Below are 20,616 nucleotides of genomic sequence, written 5' to 3' on the forward strand. Positions count from 1 at the left end.
ATTCACTTCTTGTCTACTTTAGCTTCGTCAGATCACGATGATATATACTTGTTCTTTCGATACTGATCACATGATTTCATACACAAGTTTCTGTTGTTTGTTAGTTCTTTACTTGGATCACAGATTTTTCCCAACCGTAGGATACCCTATTAGTAATGCTGCTCCTACTTTCTTCTGTTTGTAAGTTCTTTGCTTGGAGTTCTGTTTTTTGGTGCTGGCATGACTTTAACTAATGATACTAAATGTATGTAACATGTTTCATGTGAAACACATGCATTTCTGTTTTCTCCTCTTAAACTGTTAATTTGTTAGTAATTATATTGATTAAAAATATCCGATTTATCCAAAAAATTTCCGATAAATCTCTGATAAATCCTGAATCGGTAGGTCAACCGATTAGTTCCGATTCCTGATTTCTACCCCCATGCTTACAGCTAGAGTTTGACAGATAAATTGATAGGTAATCCTAATAAAATCAGGCAATAAGGTGCTCTGCTAAAATCAATTTTTCCCCCTAAATTGTAATAATCCTTCGAAAGAAAATTATACTTGGCTTCTAACATTCTCCTTACCTTTATTCCTTTTCTTGCAGTCTATATGTAAGTTTATTTGTCATTTTTGGGAACAGGAGATCTTTCACATGCATATCGTTCAAGTACTGTGTCTCTAATAATTGAATAAGATATATATTAGAAGCTTGTAGCACCATGCAAGAGATGGAAGAAGGTACCAGACAATCAAACAAGGCCTTACTTACACGGAGACTAAGCAAGGTTTACTCAAGTTTAACGAAGGATAGACCAGAGTCAGAAAAGGATCTTCGCGACTGCTGGAATGCAGCACCTGCAGCTCCCATAGATGGCCGGGGCAACACACTTCTTCATTTATTAGTCATCCGTGGAAATGAAGAGCGTTTGAAAAATCTAATGGGTGAAGTTAAGAGATATGAAAACCTCAAGAAGAAAAACATAAGAGGCGACACTGCGCTACATGAAGCCGCAAGGTGTGGCAATGTGAAAGCTGCTGCATTGTTGCTAGAAAAGGAAAAAGAGTTGATTTCAAATCTCCGCTGTGCAGTTGAGATGTGCAATTGTGAAAAGTGTGAAATGGCATCATTGGCAAAGAACAATAGTTTAGTTTTTGTCCGCAATGAGATGGGTGAAACCGCACTTTTCCTTGCAGCTGCATTTGGGCAAATGGCATTTTTTCGAACAATTCTGCAATATAACAACGATGATTGCAACAACACAAGAAACGATGGCTGTACTGTTCTTCATGCTGCTATCAGTGGTGAATATTATCGTAAGTTTTCTTTTTCTTCTGCTGCTTATTTTATTTAAGCAAAACATCCAGATGCCTAAATAAAATCTCTAGTCCAAAGCCAACTTTCTGTCTTTCTAAGACAGATTAATTGTAATACTTCCAACCAGAGCTTCTGGTTTTGAGTTTTGACCCCTGTCCTACAAAATGCAGGTACAGCTACAAAGATATTGAGTAAACTCCCTAAACTTGCTGGCAAACGTAACAATAGAGGGGAGACTGCTTTAAATCTGCTGGCCATCTCACCATCTTCCTTTGAAAGCAATTCTTTCTATGTATTTTCGAATATGGGCAAGACATCCTTCATTCCTCTCCAGGTTTTGAGGGTTTTATTCTACAAGTGTAAGAGTACTAATCCTCTGTTCGCAAATGTATATTAAGACATATAATATTAAGCCTTCTGTTTCCTGCAAATGAAATGTATTTGTACTTGAATTCTACAGTACCTTCTGTTTGCTTGCGTAAGCGGGCTAATTTCGGATTATATTTCATTTAGCATTCATCTTGTTGTAACTTGTTAATTGAAAGTGCAGATTGAATTATGACTATGGTGGGATAATGTCTGCAATATCTAATTTAGTTTTAATGTTATGTATGAAGCAGGTTTACCATCCAAGTATGCTATCAAGATGATGAAAAGCGATGGTGATTCTGCTGCAGATACAAAAACCACTACCCATATCGAAGATATAGAAAGATTTTCCTTCTTCGACTATATTTTAGGTATAATCCATCTCTCTCAAGTGAAATTCATCCAAATCTAAATATTCATGCGTGTACGAATGTATAATCAACTACTACACAGATGGCATCATGTGTGATTGAATTTCTGCAGTCGTCTGCACATCTGACATCTCTAATCAAGCTCGCGCCTACCTAAAGTTGGTATTTTAAATTTTTTAACAGAACTATTATTTGGACTATACGGGACAGTTGTTCAGTCCTCTAGAAAAACTCTGTAAATGTGATGTTGAGTAGCAATAAATTTGGATTCTCTAAGTTGCCACTCTTATTAATCTTTATCATTAGCAAGTTTACCTCTGAGAAGAAGCCAGGGGTGGCGATTTGAAGGGTCGGAAATGCCAAAAATCCATCTTTTATATAAAGAAGTTATATTTCAACAACTTATCAAATTAGTGATGTCTGAATATCTTTCCCAGGATTGCCTTGGATTCAACCAATAGATGATGCAAATCAGAAGAACAAGCTTGCAGTAGCACTTGCGCAACAATTGCTAGAGAAGGAGACAGATTGGAGTAACTACACAGATCCAAAACATAAGTATGACGATGAGTCACCATCACGAGGAAAAAAGAAAGGAGAAGTACTAAACCCGCTTATACAAGCCATACAGATGGGCATACCAGAGCTAGTCGATAGAATCCTTTATTATTTTCCTGATGCTGCAAACTCTTTTGATGAGGATCAAAAGAATGTATTTCACATTGCAGCCGAACATAGAAATGGTGACATTTATGAGATGCTGAAAAAATCTGCCATTAACAAGGACAGAATGTTGTTAGATGTTGATGATCAAGGAAACACAATATTGCATCATGCAACAAAATCCAAGATTATTACCAAGTTTTCTCTTGGAGTAGCAAACCTGATGGCCTGGGATATCTTTTGGTTTCAGGTATGTTCACTACTAGTATAATGTATTTGCATAACAATTATAAATGCATTTCCTCATTTGTTTTTATCTTATTTGTTATTTGGTCAATATAATAGTTTTTATGTATGTCTATGACAGCGTATAAGGCATGATTGTTCTCCACATTTGCTGCATATGCGAAATAAAGAAGGAAATACAGCAGAAGATCTACTTTTAAAAGATTACAAAAGCAAACGAGAAGCAGCTGAGAGTGCAGTTAAAGAAATGAACCAAGGCCTAATGGTTGTGGCAGCATTGATTGCCACTGTGAGTTTTGCAGCAGTTTTTACTATTCCTGGAGGTTTTGATCAAACTAAAGGGAATCCTATCTTCTACAACAAACCAAGTGATCCGAAACATAGTCATAAAAATGATTTAAGTCTGTTTCTAGGTTATGTTGGGCTTACCTTCTTTGCTTCTTTACTCGCACTGGCAACTCTTCTGTCTATTCAGCTGTCCAGATTTAGTATGGATGATTTGTACTTCTCATTGCCCCTAAAGTACTCGATTGCCATTTCTTTTCTCTTCCTCTCCTCCTGCTCTACAATCACCACATTTCTTCAGGCCTTAATTCTTGAGGATTACCTTTCACCGTATTACCTCACTTGCCTCATTATTGGTTGCGTCGTCATGGGTCTTGTTTATGTGGACTCTATATACGACGTCTTGAGTTACTTAGTGGAGGTTTTACGGCATTCACGCACTTACAGGACTCAAGAAGGGTAATAGCTAGGCAGCTAACTAGGGTCAGATAACATGTCTGAATAATATTAAAAACCAGTGCCAGGTATTGGTAAGAGACACATTGTACTCAACATCAGACCCTGTGTTTTTCTTGTTCTTTCTGATATCCCTTTCATTCCACATTTTACTTGTATTTTTCTTGAATAATTTTTTCAGAGCATGAATATTAGTATTTCATCAACTTTGTATTTGTTTTGGATTGATGATATTTTTTTAATAATTTTGCATATGTGAAGTTCGAAAGTCTGGCTCTAATGTATTAAATATACATTGATAAATTTATAAATTTTAAGAGGGTTCTTAAAATCCCTCTTAGGCTCCTATTAGTTTATCATGCACCACTTAAATTTTGAATGGCTAGCCGAAGATTTCAGGTCCTGCTGGTCAATTTGTAGATAGCGTTCGGTGCTTCTTTATTTTTCCTTCATGAACTCAGAGTCCTTCATATACAATTTTAGAGGCTGTTTGACGGTGATTAAAGCCGGGGCTCTAAGTCATTTTTAAGTTGGAACACTCCTTACTTTAACTTTTTATATATTAAAAGCACCAACATATTGGCGATTATTTCACACATTCCATATCAGCCACACCAGATAGTTGATGTTGGCAATTGGAAATTATTTAGTACATGATGATAATCAGATTCATGTTTAGCAGTTAACTGGGGCAATGACAGCACCAACGACAGTAAGGCCAGTCTTCCAGGTGGTTCCATCACATCCATTCATCGAGAACTTGACAGTATTCTCACAGCCGCAGGCGCCTGTGTTGCAGAATTCACCAACCTTAAGTCCCACCAATGCATTCGTTGGCTTGGTCTTCAAATCTTCCTTGTGCTCTTCAGTAGTGCCGTTGGGACGAGTAAGCTTAAGGGTCACTGGACCATTCATGCAAAGATTGTCGCTAAGCTCCACAGCAAGATACACTGCGTATTTCACTCCCTTGGTGAGGTTGTTGGCATTGTACTTTCCGTCAATTTGTAGCCAGCATACTGTGATCAGTTCAGCAACCTCCATAGGCTGGCAGCTGTGTGTACAAAAGTCCGAAAAACCAAATATTATGTAAAAATTATCTCAAATCTTTGGTCTCGAAAAATGGAAGTCAATGGGATGTTTGGGTTAGCTGAAAAGAAGTGACTTTTTACTTAAATTAAAGAAGTGGAGTAGAAGTGAGAAGTAAATAAGTTAATAAAGAGTTTGGAAAAGAGGTAGAAGCTGTGAGAGAAAATCTAGTATCCTCAGCTTCTTAAAAGTGCTTCTACTTATTTACACAAACAGCTCAAGAAAAGCATAAGCCAACACCAACTTCTGTCCGGTCATTAAATTTGTAGTACAAAAACACCAAAAGCTTTCCAACATGTGCTATACATACCTGATTGGGTATGTCTTAGAAACCCATTTCCAGTAGCGGCTGTCTGAACCCCAAACTATTGAGAGTTCCTTTGCACTGATCACCGCAGCGAAGGACTGGACCAATTAATCAACATTAACGGAGATATATATATCGTACAAAATTATATGACTAATTAGACTATAATTAAGAACAAGTCACACGCAGGCAGGTGTGTGCATGGTGCATAACAATAATACTATTGCAGAATTATAATTTCATTAATTACCTAAATAAAAAAAGAAGTGAAAATTAAAAACCAAAATAACTTACACTCTTGTCTTTCGCAGCCTGGACACCTTGAGTCCACAATGACACGATGTCATCACGCACACGCTGCACTTGAGCCATCCTCCTTGCTAGTTGAGAATAAGAAGTTCTTATGTAATTCTTGTGCTGTCGATGCCAATCCTCACTTCCTTGAGCTCTATTTATAGCATTTCCGACGGTCCTATTTGTCCACTGATTGATAGTTACACTTAACCTTATCTACGGTAGTAGGATGCTCTGTCCCGTTATTCTTTCTTTTTATAAAATAAGTGGAGCTTGGATAAGAGATTCATCAATTATTTATGCCAATTGTGCGGTACAAGCCTCACTGGAATCTGGTGAATTTCGGTTTTGATTGAAATACTCATATAACGACGAAAGCGTGGAAGCATCCGACTACGAGAAAAGAATTACAGTGACAGGACTACTTCTGTCAGAGCAGGACATTACTCAACTCGATTAACTCTGAAATTTAATATTGGCACACATGAACCAAACCACAAAAAACTGAGCTTCTCATGAATCATTAAACCAGAATATTTAGGAAACTGAACTAGAAAATTCGTCACAAGATCTGCCTGTATAAATAAACTTATAATTACTTTTAAGGCTGTTAAATTTCATAATATATGTTTGTGAAAAAATATTTGAAATCCAGACAACCGACTACCATAGGCTGTTTCTAACCTGGTAACCTTTTTGCCCAGATACCGACCAAATTAAGTTATTTCTAAGTAAACACATAATTTAAGAAATGAACCTCACATTTCCGACCGCTAGTGTATGAAATCGGTCGGTAATGACTTGACGGTCGGAAATGAATTTAGTTTGTCGGTTTTTAAACAGAGAATCCCCAAATGATCCTGCAATACCTTCTGACTGACTCATTTCCGACCAACTAAAATATTGGTCACTTTTATAATAGGGGCTCCCCAATTGAACCTTGAATTTCGTTCTGACCAAATCATTTCCGACCAACGTTATTGGTTGGTTTTAAAACAGGGCCCCGAATGAACCCTAAAATTTATTTCTGGCCGCCTCTAGTTGGTTTTAGGTCTATTCAAGTGTATGCCAGGTTCTAAGAAAATTTTAAAACATTACCGACTAAAGATAGCGGTCGGTTGTCGATCGGTTATAAATATCATTTCCGATCTTTTATTTACAACCAGGTTTCAAAGGACCAACACAATCGGTCGGTCGGTGGTCGGTTACGAGGTGAAAACCGACCAACTCTCTTTATTTCCGGTCGGCGGTCGGAAATGCCCGCTTTTCTTGTAGTGATAGCAATTTCTATCGGAACACAATATCTTACACCTTTAAGTCATAAATCACTGTTTTAAACTTTCCAAACAGCTTCCAAGTGTCATATTAAGCTTATCTGATGGCCCTTGTACTCGAAACAGTATAAACCATATACAAACGAACACCACCAGAGCAAGGGTGTAGCCAAAAAGCTCAGAAATTGCGTTAAAAACTTTTTAACATCTTTGTACGAGGGAGTAACTAAACAAAAGGTGATTAAAGCACTCTGCTTAAAGTGTCAACAAAACTAAGTTCGTGTTCACTTGAATGAAATAAAATGAAATGAAAAATTGTTTGTAAATTTAATGGAAAATGAACAAGTTACGAGCAGTGTTACGAAAATTGGACCTAATCAGTTAACCTACCCATTTAGGATTATGAGCAATCCGTGATTAATCGGAAGGATTAATTGGAGTGAAAACCAGATATATTTTAATATTAAATAACATTTAATATTTTGTTATTATTGTATTAGTTATTTATTAACAAATATATATTTAGTATATCATAAATTCTACAGTTGTTCATATTTAAAGTAATATAATAGTTAATTTTAATAAATTTTATATATAATTTGATTAAGAAAAATTTATAAGGATTAATCAGATTTTAAAAATCATATCGGTCGCCTACCTTGGGGGATTGATCGTTAAATCAAGGGATTTTTAGAACAATGGATACGAGGCAATAGTGACTAAACACGGATGAGCCTAAATTTAGTGTACTCTTAGACTTTGTTCACTTGGATGGAATGAAATGCTGGGAGAATGAAATGATATTTGTATTATATTTTGGGGAGGTTGGAGTAAATGTTTATTATTTTCATTCCTTCTATCATTCTACACACCATTCTACACCATTTGAGTTAAAAAATCTAACCCACATATTTTCAAAGGAATGCTCGATTCCATTTCTTCTCTATCTTCCCCAACAATCCCCGTCATGCAAAATTCAGATTCTCAACCTCACTCACTATTGTCTCATACATTCTCCTTTCTCTTTTGTAGTTTTTCATTCCAAGTAAACGCAACTTTAGTGTGCTTAATTAAACAAACATCAGCAGACAACAATATACAGTTCCTCATTATGTTTAACTTATCTTTTAGTCAGATCTTTAAGTTGAAAGTGCTAAAGTGACAGTAGAGACCTTGAAGCAATTACGAGCTAAACGTTATAATAGCTTGAACACTCCGTACTTTAACTTTTTATATATTATAACACCAACATATTGGCGATTATTTCACACATTCCATATCAGCCACACGTACCAGACAGGTGATGCTGGCAATTAACTGGAAATTATTTAGTACATGATGATTATAATGAGATTCATGTTTAGCAGTTAACTGGGGCAATGACAGCACCAACGACAGTAAGGCCCGTCTTCCAGGTGGTTCCATCACATCCATTCATCGAGAACTTGACATCAGTATTCTCACAGCCACAGGCGCCTGTGTTGCAGAATTCACCAACCTTAAGTCCCACCAAAGTATTCGTTGGCTTTGTCTTCAAATCTTCCTTGTGCTCTTCAGTAGTGCCGTTGGGACGAGTAAGCTTAAGGGTCACTGGTCCATTCATGCAAAGATTGTCGCTAAGCTCCACAGCAAGATACACTGCGTATTTCACTCCCTTGGTGAGGTTGTTGGCATTGTACTTTCCGTCAATTTGTAGCCAGCATACTGTGATCAGTTCAGCAACGTCCATAGGCTGGCAGCTGTGTGTACAAAAGTCCGAAAAACCAAATATTATGTAAAAATTTATCTCAAATCTTTGGTCTCGAAAAATGGAAGTCAATGGGCTGTTTGGGTTAGCTGAAAAGAAGGGACTTTTTACTTAAATTAAAAAAGGGGAGTAGAAGTGAGAAGTAAATAAGTTAATAAAGAGTTTGGAAAAGAAGTAGAAGTTGTGAGAGAAAATCTAGTGTGCCTGTTTGTTTAGCAGAAGCAGGGGCTTCTGCTTCTGACTTCTGCTTCTTGACCCGTTTGTGTAAAGAAGTAGAAGCACTTTTAAGAAGCTGAGAATGCTAGCTTCTCTCTCACAGCTTCTACTTTTTTTCCAAACACTTTATTCACTTATTTACTTCTCACTTCTAATTCACTTCTTTATTTTAAACAAAGAAGCACTTCTTTTAAGCTTAGCCAAACGGCCCCAGTATCTTCAGTTTCTTAAAAGTGCTTTTACTTATTTACACAAACAGCTCAAGAAAAGCAGAAGCCAGAAGCAACTTCTGTCTCGTCATTAAATTTGTAGTACAAAAACACCAAAAGCTTTCCAACATGTGCTATACATACCTGATTGGGTATGTCTTAGAAACCCATTTCCAGTAGCGGCTGTCTGAACCCCAAACTATTGAGAGTTCCTTTGCACTGATAACCGCAGCGAAGGACTGGACCAATTAATCAACATTAACGGAGATATTTCCGAATCAAAATATATCGTACAAAATTTATATGACTAATTAGACTATAATTAAGAACAAGTCACACGCAGGCATACTGGTGTGGGCATGGTGCATGACACTAATACTATTGCAGAATTATAATTTCATAATTACCTAAATAAAAAAATAGTGAAAATTAACAACCAAAATAACTTACACTCTTGTCTTTCGCAGCCTGGACACCTTGAGTCCACAATGACACGATGTCATCACGCACACGCTGCACTTGAGCCATCCTCCTTGCTAGTTGAGAATAAGAAGTTCTTATGTAATTCTTGTGCTGTCGATGCCAATCCTCACTTCCTTGAGCTCTATTTATAGCGTTGCGTACGGTCCTATTTGTGCACTTATTGATAGTTACACTTAAACTTATCTACGGTAGTCGGATGCTCTGTCCCGTTATTCTTTCTTTTTATAAAATAAGTGGAGCTTGGATAAGAGATTCATCAATTATTTATGCCATTTGTGCGGTACAAGCCTCACTGGAATCTGGTAACTTTCGGTTTTGATTGAAATACTCATATAACGACGAAATCGTGGAAGCATCCGACTATGAGAAAAGAAATACAGTGACAGGAGTACTTCTGTCAGATCTAGGAGCCTAGGACATTACTCAGCTCGATTAACTCTGAAATTTAATATTGGCACAGATGAACCAAACCACGAAACATTGAGCTTCTCAGTAATTGTTGAACCAGAATCTGGAAACTGAAGTAGAATATTCGTCACAAGATCTTCCTGTATAAATAAACTTATAATTACTTTCAAGGCTGTTACATTTGGTAATGAGTAATGCTACGTACACAGAAACGGATACAGATTTGTGTACAGAATGACGTGGATTCCACCGACTTTCTCACTTCATTTATCATTCATACTCTGTCGTTGTTTTCTTTTCTTTTTTCAATACATCTCCGCTTCTTTTAGTTCTGTCTTCTACTTTTGAGTCTTTATAGTATTTTGTTATATAGGCAGTTTATATGTTTAATCGATTTTTGATAATTTTATTATATAAACAAATATATTTTTTTTACATTTTGATATCTTTCTTTACTTCTATTATTCAATATATTTATCATATATGTATTATTATCTTGAAATTTGACATTTTCTTCCATAATTTATTTACTGTATTTTGTAGTGGATTGATCTATTTTATATTCCAAAACTCTTAAATATCTATTTTATCATTCATATTACCAACATATTTAACATATTCGTTATACATGAAATATTTTTGTGCGATTATAATATCTTAAATGGCATTTACTACTTTTAAATTAAGATAATGAATATTCTAAATTTTAAAACTTTAAACGTTATTTAGAATTTTATATTCAGCGAGCACTTTTGTTATACATGTAGTTGTGATTTTTAAACATTTTTTGTTCAAATAAAATTTTGACAACTTTTAATTTAAAATATATATTTATATTTATTTTGTAGAAGTTTCTTTCTCTTAATTAGCTGATATATTTATACGAAACTTTTTTATTTTATATTCCAAAACAATCAAATATATATTTTATTTTTAGAATAGAAAATAAACAAGTCCTCTACAGAAGTACAATAAATAAATTATTATCTAATAGAAGGACAAATATATCAAATTATAAAATTATAAAGATAATAATAAAAAATGAATTAGATAATACAAGTAAAACAAATATATCAATGTATAATATAAATATATTTGTATAAAGAATAAAATGGTAAAAAACGATTAAAGCAGAGGGTGTGTATAATAAAAATAGCAGCATATAAAGACTCCAAGGCAATAGAAAAAAAATAAAGCAGAGGGTGGAAAGAAAAAATCAAAGCCGAGGGATGAAGAGTGAATAAAGATAATAAATGAAAAGAGAATGATATTGGAATCCACGTCATTCTGACTCTGTACACAATTCTGTATCAGTTTCGGTGGACCTAGCATTATTCTTTCGTAATATATGTTGGGTTTGTCTGTGCCCATGGGTACATGCTAAGCACGAAATTTTATAAGTTTGGTGAATTTTAATTGGTGTGGTTGGTGAATTTGCAAGGGGTCCACCATTATAAAGAAATAAGAGCCAATCAAAATCACTCAAACTTAAGAATTTTAGTGCTTAGTGTGTGCCCCTAGGCACACACTAGAAAAACCGATATATGTTTGTGAATATATAATGAAGTAGTAGCCAACACTACAAAAAACTGTCCTGTTTACGACGGAAATTAAGCCTGAAATCTGTCATAATTCCGAAGTTATGACAGAAAAATTCCGCCGTTTTTTATCGATTAGTAAGTTTAAAACCATTCACAAATTTCGGTATACTTTGCAAGTTACATAAGGCGTCACAAGTTTCACTAGATGGCCTCCATAATTTCACTATTATAATGGCAAACTTTACGACGCACAATTCATCGTAAGATAGCTTTTTATGACAGAATTTTCATTGTAAGTTGCGTATTATTCTATTGGCAGATGGGACCCACTTATATGAAATTTACGACGAAAATTTGAATTTGTGACCAATTTTTGAACTTTTGACTCGAGCAAAAAGACGGAAAAAATCCGTCGTAATTGGACCATTTACGACGGATTCAGTGTTAAAAATCCGTCATAAATGGGTTTATTTGTTGCAGTGAATATATAGTTGCCCATAAGGAGACTGATGAAAAAGGAGTGGTACATTTAGGTCCAAGATTTATATTCTTGATTGCTAGAAATAATTCGGATGCTATTTTATTTTTAATGAGTTAAGGTGGTGACCGATAAAATTTAAATTCAAATACTTTGGGACGTGGAATAGTACTTTTTTTTTTTTTTATTAAAAGTTAATCCTTATTAAATCATCAAATGTTAGACAATAGTGTCTCCGACAAGCATAATGGAGGAGACGAAATAACAATGAAGCTACTAAGCTTATAAGAATTTTAGCCATCTAATTATCTGCTGCCTTATTTGAAGGATTTCTAACATATCTGGGAGTCACTTTCTATAATATATTCAGCTATTAGTTCAGCAACCTCCAGAGCCTGGGAGCTGTGTGTACAAAAGTCCCAAAAACCAAATATTATGTAAAACTAGTTGAGAAGCCGCGTTGCGGCGGCCTATAAAAATTATATTAATGGCTCAATATTAATATTTGTAAAATAAAATAATTTTGTGTTTGTCTATAAAAAGTATATTAATGTTTCAAAATTAATATTTGTAGGATAAAATAAATTTTATATTATAAAAATCTTGATGTAATACCAATACTAATAGATAAAATTGCAAAATTGGACTATAATTCATGATGAAAAAATGAAAATAAATTTATACACGTAATTAACAATTTAAAACACGGCGAATATTAATTTTATTTGTGTTTTTTTAAAAGTAATCATGTTCTTACATTGTCACTTTACTCCAATTTTTTTGGATTGATTGTGCACAAACACGTCTAACTTAAATCTGTGAGATAGCGGTGTATAACTACCCTTGCTTGTAACAAACTTTAAATTTTAATACTGTATAAACAGTCTTACTTAAAAGTTGCTTGAATAGAGCAAACAGATAATGCATGAATAATTTTTTTTCAATGTATACAAAATAAATCATATAAAAATTAACAACATATTCGAAGAACAAAAACAAACGTTATAAAATAATAACCAACAAACATACATCACTAACAGTTAATTTATTGATATCATCCATCAATATCATGTCAAGACTATATTCTTTTCCCGTGTTTTGATTTGTCGACTCCAACATAGCGGTCTATAACTACCTTTGCTTACAACAACCTTTATTTTTTTAATACTGTATAAACAGCCTTCACTTATCGTTGCTGAAGAACGGCACTACCGAGTTAGAAATCGAGCAAGAGAATTATCACCAAAGAGAGGTAAGGTTGTGGTATTGAGAGAAAGAATGTTGTGTTTAGATGATCTAAAACCCTACAATCTATAGGGGATTTATAGGTGCAGAGAGACCTGTGTGCTACTCTTTTCCATAATTAAATAATATGAAACAAAATCAGATTAAAACTTTCAAGCTACTGTATTCCATAAATAATCTGAAACAAAATTAGATTCTGAAACTTGCTTCCAATATACCCGAAACTACTAATCTGAAACAAAATCAGATTAAAACTTTCAAGCTACTATATTCCATAAATAATCTGAAACAAAATCAGATTCTGAAACTTGCTTCTAATATACCCAAAACTAAAAAAGGTAGTTCTAGTTTTTGATATTTTTCATCCAAAAATTCCAGAAAATTAGAAAAATAGAACGGAGCGATGTGAGAGACGCCACCTACACGCCCCTCGCTTCTCCTTTATATAAGTATATTGATTTATCTCAAATCTTTGGTCTCGATAAATGGAATTCAATGTCCAGTCATTAAATTCCAACATGTGCTATATATACAGACCTGATTGGGTATTTCTTAGAAACCCATTTCCAGTCATAACCGCAGCGCACCTTACGCTCTTGTCTTTCACAGCCTGGACACCTTGAGTCCACAATGATAAGATGTCATCACGCTACACTTGAGCCATCTTCTTGCTAGTTGGGAATAAGAAGTTCTTGTGCAATTCTTGTGCTGTCGATGCCAATACTCACTTCCTTGAGCTGTATTTATAGGGTTTCGGACGGTCCTATTTGTCCACTTATTGATAGGTACACTTATCCTTATCTGCATGTGGTAGGAGGATGCTCTGTCTCATTATTCTTTCTTGTTATTAAATAAGTGGAGCTTGGACATTACTCAACTCGATCAACTCTGAAATTTGATATTGGCACAGATGAACAACCACGAAACATTGAGCTTCTCAGTAATTGTTGAACCAGAATTTTCTGGAAACTGAACTAGAAAATTCGCCACAAGATCTTCCTGTATAAATAAACTTATAATTACTTTCAAGTTTCAAGGCTGCTAATTAAATTTCATAATATATGTTTGTGAATAAATTATATTGAATTAGTAGCCAAGGAGAAGTTTAATTGATCATGGGGTGAAATGGGGTCTGGGTACATCCACTAATTTCAAATAACGGCTACAATGAGCCTACAACTTTAGACAAGACTACAATGGAAGAATGAAATCTGTTACAAACGGAATTGCATGTGTCATTTTTCACGGATTTGGTACTTTTTTTTTGAGAAATTCACGGATTTAGTACTTGAAATCCGTCAAAAAAGAAGGATGTATAGTAGCGCAGCCGCAGAACTATTCATGCAACTACAATTAGAGAACACCGATTCTACAAGTCTATCACTCTTCTCGATTACTAGGTATATAGAGTTGTGTAGTTAACATAACTGCTGTATGAAATTTAACACCCTCCCTTGATCGGGTCGAAAAGAATTCCGTGCAAGATAAATTTTAAAAAAGGCGATATAATTCTAACGTCATTGAAAATACTTTTGCAGACACTCATTAGAGGAAATTAAATTTCAACGGTTTTTGGGTACTTGTAGTAGAATTAGATGTACAGTACATGTTTTCTCGTAAGAATTTGTCCTGCAAACAGTCCCTTTTCACCGTTATTTCTATATGGTTTATTAACAAGTGAAATTTTTCAGTGGACTATGTATGGAATATCAAGATTTGGTTATTTTTACATAATTTTTTTATTTAAAAATAATTATTATTATACTAATATGAAAGGACTTCTATATTGATATAATGATTATCCCACCAACATAATTACATTGTCAACAAAAATATCCACTTTAAATTTTAAAACGCAAACAATTTAAATTATGAAACAACACCCTTATTTGGTTATCACAGTATTTTTTTATTTGATGATAATTATTATTATACCTTTATGAAAATATTTTCATATTGATGAGGATTTTTTAATATAATGATTATCCCACTAACAGATTACATTGTTAACAAAATCAGTCCTTTATAATTTAAACGTTAAACAATTTTATTTATGAAATAACTTTATAAAATTTCTATCATGTTTCACAATTCAATAAAATAGGGAGTCTATATTAATATTAATAAACCAAAATTTGGTTAACATAATTTTTTTATGAATAACAAAATAACTATTATTATACTATTATTATTATAATAGTATCAGTAGACTAGTTTAAAAAAAAAAAAAGTATGAGTAGACTTTATATATTGACCAAAATTTTGGTATGTAACGATTAGGACACCGACATAATTACATAATTATCTACAAAACTATTTATCTTAATTTTTTAAACTTAAATAGTTCAATTAACGAAACAAATCTAATTTAGTTATTGACATATATATATATATATATATATATATTATTTAATATTAATAATTATTATATTACTATGAAAAGTCTTTCATATTGATCACAATTTTATAATATTTTTGATTTAATAATAATAAATATTATACTATAAAAAAAACTTCCATGTTGATTAGAAGTTTATAATGTAATAATTATACTACAACAGGTTGCATTACCTATAAAAATATTAGTCTTAATTTTTAAAACTCAAACAATTTAATTAATGAAATGACTCGAATTTAATTATCATGATATAATAATTATATAATATTACTATGCAAATATTTTCATATTGATCGGTATTTTATAATGCAACAATTATCTCAACAACAGAATCACATTGCCAACAAATCTATTTATTTTAATTTTTTAAAACTCAAACAACTTAATTTATGAAAAAACTTTATAGAATTCTTATGACGTGTCATAATAAAAATGAATAAAGAGTCCATATTATATTATAAACCAAATTTATATTAATATAAAATTTAATTCAACACTTGTCTTTCGAAATATTGCAATAAAGACCAAAAAAGTTGGGGTAATAATGCGATGACTCCGTGGAGAAAAAAAAGGCACTAAACAATTGTCCATGTTATAGATTTATAGCCATACAATGCAAGGACAGAAAATCACAACATTGCTAAAAAAAAGAAGAGAACAAATTACTTTTGAATTAGATTTATTTAGCTTAAACCCTCTCTTACAATTATATATTAATTTGTCAAATTCTAAAGGAACTCTAATTAATTAATATTACACACACGTCTAAAATAACTATGAATTAAAAAAATTTAAATTATACTACAGACTGAATACCTACAAACCACCTTATAATATACGTTGGTTCTGAATATATATTTCAACTCTTTAGAAATCATAAAACAACATAATGATTTGTTAAAATAAAACACATAATTCTGAATTAAATTCATATCATAACTGTATGCGAGAATTATTTTTAGAAAAAAAATAATTTAAAATATGATCAAATGTTCATCACAGAAAATTATATATATAAAGATTAATAGTTTAAATATGTATATTAAAATCATTATATTTCTAATAAATTTCAAAATTTTAATTTTTGTATAATTTTCACCAGTGCATATTTTTCTAGCAGGATGGATCCATTTTATTTTCATGTTGTTAGGGAATATAAAGTGAATGTTGATTAATTCATTTGAATAGTCATGTGGTAATATTGGTAAAGTGTGAAGAAATTGTTTTTGGCAAGAAACTGTTCGATAGAATGCCTATAACATGTGTTGTTTGGCCGAGTAAAAATTACGGGCCTGTAAAAGCACTGTATTTGAAGGAGGCGCTAAATGTTTTTATTGATAGGAAAAGAAGTGGGATGAGGTCTAATCAAGTTGGAAGAACTCCTGGAGTAGAAGCAGTGGAGTGTGGAAAACGTTTATAGTGAAATTTTTAGAAAATATAAAGGGACTGTTTGGGTGACTTTAAAATTAAATGTTTTTTGTTTAAAGTAGAGAAGTGAAGTAGAAGTTAGAAGTAAATTAAGAGTTATGAGTGTTTGAAAAATAAGTAGAAGTCAGCTTCGATTCTTGACTTTTTACTTTTTACGTAAACTGTACGAATAAGTGCTTCTAATTTATATCCCGAGCCGGACTTAAAAGTTATAGCCAAACACCCCAATATAACGACGTCTTTGCTTCAAAATCGTATTTTTGTGATACTTTCTGATAACCCTTTCATTCATCTAGTACTTCTATATGTTCCAGATTCTCTCACTGTCACTGTACTGTTGTAATTTTATTGATGATTTTTTCTAGACATATTTATTTAATATTCATTTCCATTTTTGTTTGGTGATTTTTTATTTTTACAATTTGGGTCATGACAAGTTCGAGATTCTAGGGTCTAATGCATTGGATGTTCATCATCTTTAATAAAATCCGTTCTCAAAGTCCCAGGTACTTGTTTATGGCGTATCACTTACTCTCTCCGTCCCAATCAATTCTATACAGTTTCCTTTTTGGGATGTCCCATCATTTCTATACATTCCCAAAATAGCAACTTTTTATAATATAAAACATTATTACACCCACTACATTCTCCCACTATCTCCATTATATAATAATAAAAACACTATTACACCCACTACTTTACTCCACTATCTCAAATCTATTATTAAAAAATATATGGGTCCCACCACTTTACCAACTTTCCATATAACTCTACTCATTTCTTACACTTTTTCTTGGTCTCCGTGTCCGATCCCAATGTATATAATTCATTGGGACGGAGGGAGTATATATTTAAACACCAACATATTGGCGATTATTTCACACATTCCACATCAGCCAAACCAGATAGGTGATGTTGGCAATTGGAAATTATTTAGTTTATCAGATGCATGTTTACCAGACTGGGGCAATGACAGCACCAATGACAGTAAGGCCAGTCTTCCAGGTGGTTCCATCACATCCATTCATCGAGAACTTGACAGTATTCTCACAGCCGCATGCTGAGTTGATGAATTCACCAACCTTAAGTCCCACCAATGTATTCTTTGGCTTGGTCTCCAAATCTTCCTTGTGCTCTTCAGTAGTGCGGTTGGGACGAGTAAGCTTAAGGGTCACTGGACCGTTCATGCAAAGATTGTCGCTAAGCTCCACAACAAAATACACTCCGTATTTCACTCCCTTTTTCAGGTTGCTGGTATCGTACTCTCCGTCAATTTGGAGCCAGCATACTGTAATTAGTTTAGCAACCTCCAGAGCCTCGCAGCTGTGTGTACAAAAGTCCCAAAAACCAAATATTACGTAAAAATTTATCTCAAATCTTTGGTCTCGAAAAATGAAAGTCAATGTCCAGTCATTAAATTCTGTAGTATAAAAACACCTACGCGTTCCAACATGTGCTATATATACATACCTGATTGGGTAGGTCTTAGAAACCCATTTCCAGTAGCGGCTGTCTGAACCCCAGACTATTGAGAGTTCCTTTGCGGTGATAACCGCAGCGCAGGACTAAAACATTTAATTAACAACGGAGATATTTCAGAATTAAATTATATCATACAAAATTTATATGGCTAATTAGACTATAAGAACAAGTCACACGCATGACAATAATACTATTGCAGAACTATAATTTCAGTAGCTTCCATAAAAAGGTACCGAATATTAACAGCCAAAACAACTTACACTCTTGTCTTTCACAGCCTGGACACCTTGAGTCCACAACGACACGATGTCATCACGCTGCAATTGAGCCATCTTCCTTGCTAGTTGAGAATAAGCAGTACTTGTGTAATTCTTGTGCTGTCGATGCCAATCCTCACAGCTTCCTTGAGCTCTATTTACAGCGTTGAGTACGGTCCTATTTGTGCACTTATTGATAGTTATACTTAACCTTATCTACGGTAGTAGGATGCTCTGTCCTGTTATTCTTTCTTTTTATTAAATAAGTGGAGCTTGGATAAGAGATTCATCAATTATTTATGCCATTTGTGCGGTAGAAGCCTCACTGGAATCTGGTAACTTTCGGTTTTGATTGAAATACTCATATAACGATGAAATTGTGGAAGCATCCGACTATGAAAAAAGAAATACGTACAGTGACAGGAGTACTTCTGTCAGATCTCGGACATTGCTCAACTCGATTAACTCTAAAATTTAATATTGGCACACATGAACCAAACCACAAAAAACTGAGCCTCTGATGAATCGTTGAACCAGAATATTCTTGAAACTGAACTAGAAAATTCGTCACAAGATCTGCCTGTATAAATAAACTTATAATTACTTTCAAGGCTGTTAAATTTCATAATATATGTTTGTGAAAAAATATTCTAAATCCAGAAAATTGACTAGCACAGGCTATTTCCGACCATTATTGGTAACCTTTTTGCCAAGAAAACCGACCAAATTAAGTTATTTCTGACTAAACACATAATTTAAGAAATGAACCACATTTCCGACCGCTAGTGTATGAAATCGGTCGGTAATGATTTCACGGTCGAAAATGAATTTTTAGTTTGTTGGTTTTAAAACAGAGAATCCCCAAATGAACCCTGAAATACCTTCCGACTGACTCATTTCCAACCAACTCAGTTGGTCGGTTTTATAATAGGGGCTCCCCAATTGAACCCTGAATTTCGTTCAGACCTTATCATTTCCGACCAACTTTATTGGTTGGTTTTAAAACAAGCCCCCTGAATGAACCCTGAATTTATTTATGGCAACCTCCAGTCACTTTTAGGTCTATTCACATGTATGCCAAGTTCTAAGAAGATTTTAAAACATTACCGACTAAAGATAGCGGTCGGTCGTCGGTCGGTTATAAATATCATTTCCGACCGATCTGTTATTTACAACCAGGTTTTAAAGGACCAACACAATCGGTCGGTCGGTGGTCGGTTACGAGGTGAAAACCGACCAACTCTCTTTATTTTCGGTCGGCGGTCGGAAATGCCCGTTTTTCTTGTAGTTATATCAACTTCCATCGGAACACAATATCTTACACCTTTAAGTCATAAATCACTGTTTTAAACTTTCCAAACAGCTTCCAAGTATCATATTAAGATTATCCGATGGACCTACTCGAAACAGTATAAAACATATACAAACGAACACCACCAGAGCAAGGGTGTAGCCAAAAAGCTCAGAAATTGCTCTAAAAACTTTACAACATCTCGTACAAGGGAGTAACTAAACAAAAGGTGATTAAAACACTGTGCTTAAAGTGTCAACGAAACAAAGATTGTGTACACTTGAATGAAATAAAATGAAAAAAAAGAATGAAATGGAAAATTGTAAATAAATTTAATGGAAAATGAACAAGTTACGAGTAGAGTTACGAAAATCGGACCTACTCATTTAACCTACCGATTTAGGATTATCAGCAATCTGCGATTAATCGGAAGGATTAATTGGAGTGAAAACTAGATATATTTTAATATTAAATAATAATAAATATTTTGTTATTATTATATTAGTTATTTATCAACAAATATATATTTACTATATCATAAATTCTACAGTTGTTCATATTTATAGTAATATAATAGTTAATTTTAATAAATTTTATATATACTTTGATTAAGAAAATTTTATAAGGATTAATCAGGTTTAAAAAATCAAATTAGTCGCCTACCTTGGGGGATTGATCGTTAAGTCAAGGGATTTTTAGAACAATGGTTATGAGACAATAGTGACTAAACACGAATGAGCCTAAATTTAGTGTGCTCTTAGACTTTGTTCACTTGGATG

The 20,616-nt window shown here is 33.6% G+C and overlaps 3 protein-coding genes across 5 annotated transcripts; 1 reads left to right on the forward strand and 2 right to left on the reverse strand.

Moving 5' to 3' along the window:
• The first annotated feature begins 593 nt into the window (after window positions 1-593).
• On the forward strand, window positions 594-3,953 carry LOC108193740 (uncharacterized). Its single transcript, XM_017360560.2, has 5 exons — window positions 594-1,302; window positions 1,474-1,662; window positions 1,924-2,043; window positions 2,481-2,956; window positions 3,074-3,953. Exons 1-5 carry the CDS (start codon window positions 708-710, stop codon window positions 3,698-3,700), a joined length of 2,007 nt encoding a protein of 668 aa, XP_017216049.1. The 5' UTR covers window positions 594-707; the 3' UTR covers window positions 3,701-3,953.
• A 282-nt stretch (window positions 3,954-4,235) lies between these two features.
• On the reverse strand, window positions 4,236-5,542 carry LOC108193756 (protein PHLOEM PROTEIN 2-LIKE A1-like). The gene is made up of 3 exons (XM_017360572.2): window positions 5,381-5,542; window positions 5,090-5,184; window positions 4,236-4,744 (listed from the first exon to the last, which is right to left on the reverse strand). The coding sequence occupies exons 1-3, from the start codon at window positions 5,456-5,458 to the stop codon at window positions 4,369-4,371; spliced, it is 549 nt and encodes a 182-aa protein (XP_017216061.1). The 5' UTR covers window positions 5,459-5,542; the 3' UTR covers window positions 4,236-4,368.
• A 2,330-nt stretch (window positions 5,543-7,872) lies between these two features.
• LOC108193765 (protein PHLOEM PROTEIN 2-LIKE A1-like) lies at window positions 7,873-18,772 on the reverse strand. Of its 3 annotated transcripts, XM_064086024.1 has the most exons (4): window positions 18,576-18,701; window positions 9,277-9,302; window positions 8,971-9,065; window positions 7,873-8,393 (listed from the first exon to the last, which is right to left on the reverse strand). In XM_064086024.1, the coding sequence occupies exons 1-4, from the start codon at window positions 18,619-18,621 to the stop codon at window positions 8,015-8,017; spliced, it is 546 nt and encodes a 181-aa protein (XP_063942094.1). In that variant the 5' UTR covers window positions 18,622-18,701; the 3' UTR covers window positions 7,873-8,014. The 3 variants fall into 3 exon arrangements, with proteins under 3 accessions (XP_063942094.1, XP_017216068.2, XP_017216091.1); XM_017360579.2 differs by lacking the exon at window positions 18,576-18,701 and having other exon boundaries at window positions 9,277-9,436; XM_017360602.2 differs by lacking the exons at window positions 7,873-8,393; window positions 8,971-9,065; window positions 9,277-9,302 and adding exons at window positions 17,526-18,130; window positions 18,278-18,372 and having other exon boundaries at window positions 18,550-18,772.
• Window positions 18,773-20,616: the final 1,844 nt, after the last annotated feature.

Source organism: Daucus carota, chromosome 1 (assembly GCF_001625215.2).
Source record: "Daucus carota subsp. sativus chromosome 1, DH1 v3.0, whole genome shotgun sequence".
NCBI lineage: Eukaryota > Viridiplantae > Streptophyta > Magnoliopsida > Apiales > Apiaceae > Daucus > Daucus carota.